At 46.3% G+C, this 7,978-nt stretch overlaps 1 protein-coding gene across 1 annotated transcript; it reads left to right on the top strand.

Moving 5' to 3' along the window:
• Positions 1-1,489: 1,489 nt before the first annotated feature.
• On the top strand, positions 1,490-5,411 carry EWSR1 (EWS RNA binding protein 1; the record flags this gene model as incomplete). Its single annotated transcript, XM_010177547.1, has 4 exons — positions 1,490-1,657; positions 2,446-2,663; positions 3,485-3,674; positions 5,321-5,411. Coding segments are annotated over 4 exons (667 nt in total), but the record flags the coding sequence as incomplete, so codon positions are not given.
• Between the last annotated feature and the right edge of the window lie 2,567 nt (positions 5,412-7,978).

Genomic DNA, 7,978 nt, shown 5'->3' with positions numbered 1-7,978 from the left:
CCCATCCCATCCCCATCCCATCCCCATCCCAACCCCTTCCAGGGCTGGGGCAGCAGCACGGGGGGTTCTGCTCCAGCACGGTGAGTCAGCGCTGTTCCTGAGAGATGCAGAGAGCAGCCAAGCAGCAAAAATGGGCTCTTGACCCACGATGTTGAACAGAAAACGGCCCAGTCTGATCTGATCCTGAGTCACGGGGTCAGGCAGGACACTGCTGCGTGCTGGGACTCCTGGAGTGGGTGCACACGCTGAGGACAATTTCCTCTTTAAATCACTTGTGTCTGGCCACTGTCAATAGTATATTTAGTTTAATTTTTTGCTTCAGTATATGAAAGATTTAGAATACATAAAATAAACCTGCTTTATTCATTTACCTGATGGTTGTAGCAGCCACTCCAGTAAGGAGAGGTGGAGCTTGGCACAGCTCTAGCTGTATCTGTCAGATTACATTTTAACTATGAATCCTGACATCATTTAAAATAATTCTTTTCCTGGCTCATACAACAAGAGTAGCTTAATACAACAAAAGTAGCTTAACTCTTTTTTATTCTGCTCTGATAAACACTTGGAGATTACAAACAGTATGGGCTGAATGTAAAAAAAGGGGGCTTGGGAGTCACATGCAAAGAGTTCTCTTTTATTTTCAGCCTTGAGAGTTAATACTAAACAGAAGCAGAGAATGGTTTGGGTTGGGAGGGACCTTTAAAGGTCATTGAGCCCAGCCCCCGGCATCCTTTCCCTTTCATCAGATAATGTATATGGGGCAGTATCTGCTTGCACTGGGTTCTAATCCAAACAATGGGGCATTTAACTGACAAGGTTTCTGGCAGCTTTTGAGCCAGTGGTTTCCCAGTGTTGTGTGTAACCAGCTCGAGCGGAGGGACGGTGCTGCTGCCCCTTTCACATCCTCAGCTCCATTCCACAGCCAGAGTCTCAACCCCTCACCTTTAGTTTCACAACACAGCTGCTGAACAGAAGCTCTGTGCTCTGCTGAGGGTGCTGCCTGGGCCTTTTCTGATGGCAGCAGACCCCAGTCAGCAACTCCTGAAATGTTTAGTGTTTAATGAGCATTTATTAGCTGCTGCCAGATGACTGACACCGATGCAGAGCCAGCTTGTAATGCTACCAAAGAAATAGATAATAATAGATATAATAATAACAGATTAAAAAAAGTCTCTGTCCTGGGGGGACAAAGAAATTGATAATGCCATTTTGTCCTGGGGGGGACAAAGAAATAGATAATGCCATTCTGTCCTGGGGGGGGACAAAGAAATAGATAATGCCATTCTGTCCTGGGGGGGGACAAAGAAATAGATAATGCCATTCTGTCCTGGGGGGGGACAAATAAATAGGTAATGCCATTCTGTCCTGGGGGGGGGACAAAGAAATAGATAGTGCCATTCTGTCCTGGGCTGGACCAGAGCACCTTCGCTGCTCCCAGAGCTGAGGGTTTGCACTCACTGTTTCCTTCTTGTTCAATATTATTTCGTAGACCCCAGGATGGCAGCAAACCAGCAGAGACCAGCCAGCCACCATCGAGTACGACAGGCTACAGCCAGCCCAGCCTAGGTTACGGTCAGAGCAACTACAGCTATCCTCAGGTGCCTGCCAGCTACCCGATGCAGCCAGTCACCGCCCCACCCTCCTACCCTCCTAGCAGGTAACTCTCCTGGCAGGCTGAACCACACACAGCTCACCTGGGAACCTTCAGCTTAACTTAGGCAAAAATCCCTTCATTTAAAATCTCTTTTTTTCCTCAAGGGATTTAAAATGAACAGATATAAAAAGAGGTTTGGTATGCTGGGAGGAGGGAGGTGTGGTTCTTGTTGGGACACTACTTGATGTAGGGAGGATGAGGGTGTGATTGAGTGTGTCTGTGTACACACCTGCCATAGCAAAGTGTAACAGTGACAAATGTTTTTAAGGAATTTCCTAGACATGGAGTGTGTTATAAGGACCTTTTGCTGCCTCCTTACACCTGCCTTTGACAGTGGGCTTACCTCTTCCCCTCACGTGTCTTTAATACGCTGATGCTAACTTCTAAAATGTTATGTTTTGAAATTCTCAAAGCTTGAGATGCGTGAGGGGGAACTATTGAACTATTTTATTATCCATCAGCTGAAAATATTTCATTGCTGAGGCAATGAGGAGAGCCTGTTACCTGTGCTGACACTGAGTTTTGCCCAGGCACTTCTCCCTCTTCCTAGAGGTACAAATAAATTGTGAACAGTCACATGGATTTTGCCTTTTTAGCAGTCTACCAGGTTTATTTTGTTTCCTGCCACCAGCCTGGCCTCCATAAGATGACTTCACCTTTCTAAATGCTTTACAGCAGTACATATGGCTCATAATGGCATTACCTTCTCGTGTGAGCCACATCTGCAGCCTCGTGCACACTGTGGGTGAATCAACTCATCCTCCCATCCTCACAATGCTTTTGTCTTCCAGCTATTCCTCCACACAGCCCAGCAGTTACGATCAGAGCACTTACTCCCAGCAGAGCACCTATGGGCAGCAGAGTACCTATGGACAACAGACTAGCTATGGCCAGCAAAGCAGCTATGGCCAGCAGGCACCACCGACGACCAGTTACCCGCCCCCGACAGCATCCTACAGCCAGACCCCAAGCCAGTACAGCCAGCAGAGCAGCAGTTACGGCCAACAGAGTGAGTGTGCTCAGCAGAGCCGGGTGGCTGTGGAGGAAGAGGTCTCTCTCCCTCACCCTTGCGAGGTTGGGCTGTCTCTGAAGGAGGCCTGATGGTGTTTGGAGTCTAAAGCTTGTGGCTGTGTTGAAGGGAGAGCGTAGCCAAGCTGGGTTTTACCTTTTCTCACTGGAAAAACCTGGTGCAGTGGCAAAGGGCGATGCTCCCTCCTCAGTGCAACAAAGGGGAATGGGGGGTTGAAAAACACAAAGGCACAAAATGCTGTTGTGGATGGAGTGGGCAAGACTTGGAATCATAGAATCATAGTGGTTGGAAAAGACCTGTAAGATCATGGAGTCCAACCATAAACCCAACACTGCCAATTCCCCCCCTAAACAATGTCCCTCAGCTCCTTGTCTACCCATCTGTTAAATCCCTCCAGGGATGGGGACTCCACCACTGCCCTGGGCAACCCCTTCCAATGCCTCAGAACCCTTTCAGCAAAGAAATTCTTCCTCACATCCGATCTAAACCTCCCCTGGGCACAAGTTGAGCCTGTTTCCTCTCATTCTATCGACTACTTGGCGCAAACAACAATTCCCTGTGGGCAGCTGGTGGGTCTGCAGAGGTCGGGCTGGTAGGGCCTAACATAAAACTTGATTCTGCAGACAGAAAGCAGCACTTCTCTCCTTAAATTAACACCGTTGCGGTAAACGCTGTAGAAATGATGGTTGTGATGATGTTCTGGTGCTGGAGGCAGGTAAAAGGGCTTTTTAAGGGGACAGGCAGCTTCGACCCACTCTTATCTGCAGCTCCCTAACAGTTTTTGTTACAAATTTCCTCAGGTTCATTCCGTCAGGACCATCCTAGCAGCATGAACGTATACGGACAGGAATCCGGAGGCTTTTCAGGCCCAGGAGAGAACCGGAATCTGAGCGGCCCTGATAACCGGGGCAGGGGAAGAGGGGGATATGATCGAGGAGGCATGAGCAGAGGTGGGCGGGGAGGAGGAGGAGGAGGACGCGGTGGAATGGGGTAAGAGCAAATCTTTTTCCTCCTTTTACCTAATTCTGGTTTACCCAATAGGATTTAAAATGGAAAGAAGGGACTGAAAGGTTGATATTCCCAACAGTACTTCCATGGGGAACACCTCTGGAGCAGCATTGCTTCTCATCCATGGAAATATTATCCTAAGGGAAGTAGGAGCAGGATCTATTTGGTTTTTTCATCCTGCAGTGGGTTGGGAATTCCAGGGCGGGGGAGGAATCAGGGGTGTTGCTAAACCTGGAACTTTCAGCTCCCTTCGTGGTCGCTCAGAGGTGAGATCCTCTGTGGGGTTTAACAGTAACTCTGGATTGAACACGCACAAACCTTCTGCCAGGTCCAGGAGTCACTCCCTGTGCCTCAGTAGTGGGAATGTTGCCAGTTCAGGTATGTACAAGGCAGGAGCCTCCCGTCAGCCCCACCTCACGCCGTCAGCCTCTTCATCTTGGCCAGTAGCACGCGGAGCTACGCCTGGGGCAGGTTGCTGCTGTGGAAACCATGACTCTGAGTGGCCAGAACACTTAGAGCTTGGTGGGAGCGTTGAAGAAAGATCCCAAGAACATAAAGAGATCTGACTTGGCTCCCAGGACTGCTCCCCCTCGGAGCTTCTAGGTTGATCTAAATCAGTTTGGCCATTTTAACTGATGGCAAAATCTGGTTTGGTAAACCTTACACCTCAAGGTCAGCGGTGGTGTCTCCCTGTCTGTGATACTTGTTAGGGGTGAGGAAGGAGAACTAATCCCAGAGGCTCCTCAGAGAAGGAAGATGTAGCTTTGTGTGTGTTCCATCCCTTCGCACCGTCCTTCAGAGCTATGCAGAGTGTCCCCTGGGTGCAGGCTGGAGATGTGGCGTGGGGTGCTCAGCGTTAGCCCTGCTGCTCGGCCGGGCAGCTGCAATTGCAGCTTCTTCTCCATAGGCAACTTCTCAAGGTGTTCTACAACCCCCTGGCAACTGGAGTTTGGTGATGGATAGTCCCATTCTGCATAGCTCTGTCGAAATGAAGTGGTGTGAAATCTTTATCGGAGGAATAAATTACCAGGGTATGGAAACAAAAGGAAATAAAGACGGGTTTGTGTCAGCACACATCTTGAATTGGCTTGAGTGGAACAGAGTTCCCTGGTTCTGCATAAAGATTTCACCCTCCTCCCTGATGTATTGATCTCTTTTTAATGGTTTAAAGTAGATGTAGGCACTTGAAATGTCTATCATCACATCTTAAAATTTCTAGCCCCTTCGGAACTTCTCATGCAAAAGATTTTTGGTCATCTCTCTCCCGATTTCACACCTTTAATCCGAGCTTTAATGGTGTACGTAGCGATTTCCCGCCTGACTAGAGCATGGCAAAGGCTCCCCTGCTTTATGGACGTAGACTTTCTGCTGTCCATAGACAAGGTGGGCTCCCTATGAACGCCAAAGGGGCAGGTAGGGGAACTCGGCCCTTCTTATCATGCTGTGGTGATGGATTTCAGTGTCTCCAGCAGGTAAGGAGCTCGATGTTATTAACGTGCCCTCTTTTTTTATTAATTATTTATTTTATTTTATTTATTTTCTCTCATTGACTCAATTATTTTTCTATTTTCATTGGCTGTTAAACATGGAAACTTTTTAACATGCTTTGTCGCATTTATATGCTACAGGTTACAAAGTGAGAGCCTTGTATACACTTCAATACTTAAAAAGTACCCGTACTCAGTACTCAGCCGGCAGCATAATGAAAAGTGGGACTAGACACGGTGTCCATATGGAGAGGAAAAAAAATATACATAGAATATATATATATATATATTTTATTTAACCCAATGTATTGATTGTATAAATGGAATCCTTCTGTAACTTTGGTAACTGCCTACTTGTTGTTTGGTAATAAAAACCAGAGGAGGTATACTACTTTAGAATTGTGTAACGTTAACAAAAAAAGAAAAAGAAAAGAAAAAATAAGTGTAAACATGTTTAAAAAAGAGAGACGTTACGTAAACGCTGTGTGCTTTACCAGAAGGAGGTGAAGCTGCATGCAACAGCTTGAAATTGTGTATTGACAACTTCTTTATTTATTTTTTTTTCCAGTATTAGAGGTGCAATACTTGCTAGAAAATAGGCGGTGCTCTCCCTCCTCTGCTCGTCTCAAACAGCTTTTGGGGTTGTTTTTTGGGGGTTTTTTTTGTTTTGTTTTATTTTGGTTTTTTTGAATCTCGCCAAAAAAGAGCAAGAAACACCAAAATCCTTTTTCAGGTGGCATTTTCCTAATTAACCAGCCTTTGAAAAGCAGATCTGAGCTGAATGCTTCAGCCAAAGCTTTCGAGGAAAGCTGCGGCGTCGGCGCGTGCCGAGATCTGTGTCCACAAAGCTGCACCCCAGGCCTTCGAGCCCCCGCTGTATTCTGTAAGTCCCCCCTCCGCAGAGACTTGTTCAATTAAGAAGTGACCTGAATGTAATGGCTTTCTCCCGAGGTTTTTACCAGAAATGTCAGCTGAACTGTGTTGTAGGTCTCGTGTATGGTTGTCTCTTTTCCCTTTTTGAACTGTTAAATGTCAGGGACCCGCGGGCTCGTTCCGCTCTCGTGCTGCGAGAGGCTGAGGGTGCACCTTTATGGACACACACAGGGGAGGGAGTTGACCAGTGAATGATTTATTTTTTTTCTGAGGCAGAAAGCCTTGATTTATAACACTCAAAACCATTATTTTATGTATTTATTTTTTTAATTATTATTATTTTTTGGCCAAGTATTGCACTGATAATACCCATAACGAGGGTACCGACAAGCAAAGTGCTGTCTCAAACGAGACAAGCGAGGTTGCTTTATATATATATGTAAAAGGAAATATTGAGCCAGCTGCCCTGAAGAAAGGCAATAGTGCCGAGATGAGATGAGATGAGATGAGAGAGAGAGAGACAGATGCATTGTTTGGAGATGTTTAGCCAGTGCCCTTCACTCCCAGTGAGCCGCAGAGGCTCAGAGCGGTACTGGCTTTGTAAAGGGAAAGGCCTTCATTTCTTCGTTTATCCCCCCAGCAGCGCTGGAGAGCGAGGTGGCTTCAATAAGCCTGGTGGTAAGTTTTTGAGCATTACAATGGATAGTGTTAAAAAAAAAAAAAAAAAAAAAGATTAAAAAAAAAATGCAGTCAAGTTTGTAGAACAAAGTGTAATATTTTTTTTATTTTTTATTTTTTTATTAAGTTTTTAAGTGGTTAAAATGACATATGCAACGAGATTGTAATGGGTACTGCCGGCAATGCCTAGGGGTATGCAGTTACAGGACACAGGGTAACTTGGAAGAATTGAGCAACCACTTGTTGTAATTTGGGGAAAAAAAAAGACAAGAAAAGAGAAAAAAAAAATGGTTTGGATTTACTAAATTATTTTGTAAAGTAATTTTTTTATTAATGAAAGTAAAACTGATTGGCCTGGTATAAAGCATTGAAAAAAAAAAAAAGAAATTAAAAGAAAAAAAGTGAAAAAAAAGAAAAGAAATTAAAAGTGTACTAGTGGTTAATGGTTTGAAGGGCTGCTAAAAATAGCAAACCGATCACCAAGTTGAGAGGTGCATTGCTGATGTTTTTTGCGATGCAGGTGGATTTGAGTTTAACCAGCGCCATCCAACTGGTGGTGAGGAGTAGATAGTGTTGTGTGTGTCGGTTCTTCAGCCCGCAGGACCTGCACTAACACACCTTCTTCTGATTCTTTTTCCCCGACTGGCAGGACACATGGAAGAAGGACCGGATCTTGATTTAGGTAATTAACAATCACTCTCTCCTGGGCTCATCCGTTTCTCCAGACGTGGGCTGCAGCCCTGGGAGCAGCAGCCCCACCGTGTCCCCTTCCCCAGGAGCACATTTCCAGTCTCTTTCTGGCCAATTCATTGATTTCTTGAATCCTGATTGACCAGAACAGCCGACCTGGTGGAAAACCACACACATTTGTATGACACTTGCCCACCCTCCTCTGCTTTGGTGGAGCTGTGTGGTTCAGCAAGCCCTTTGTAGGCAGCTTTGAGCCTGGAGCTTGTGTGTGCTTGGCCAGTAGCCACCTCTCGTGCCACCCCTGGGCTGTCCCCACACGGCTCGTTCCTTCCTGTCACACAGGCATGTCTGGAAGTTCTGCGTCAGCCTTCCAGGATCGGCACGTTGCCATGGAAAGGGGAGTGAAGGCAGGGGCGGGATGTCCATGTGTGAGGGAGCCCAGAGGATGCGAACGTCTTCCTCACGTCTCCTCTCACACATCTTGTTAGAACCAAGTGGTTGAACCCCATGGTTCTCCTCACACTGGGCAGGTGTCTGTCTGTCTGTCTGTCTGTCTGT

This window comes from Antrostomus carolinensis, unplaced genomic scaffold, assembly GCF_000700745.2.
Source record: "Antrostomus carolinensis isolate BGI_N321 unplaced genomic scaffold, ASM70074v2 scaffold27160, whole genome shotgun sequence".
Taxonomy (NCBI): Eukaryota; Metazoa; Chordata; class Aves; order Caprimulgiformes; family Caprimulgidae; genus Antrostomus; species Antrostomus carolinensis.
Note: the sequence above shows the minus strand (reverse complement) of the source record. Positions and strands in the feature narration are given on the sequence as shown.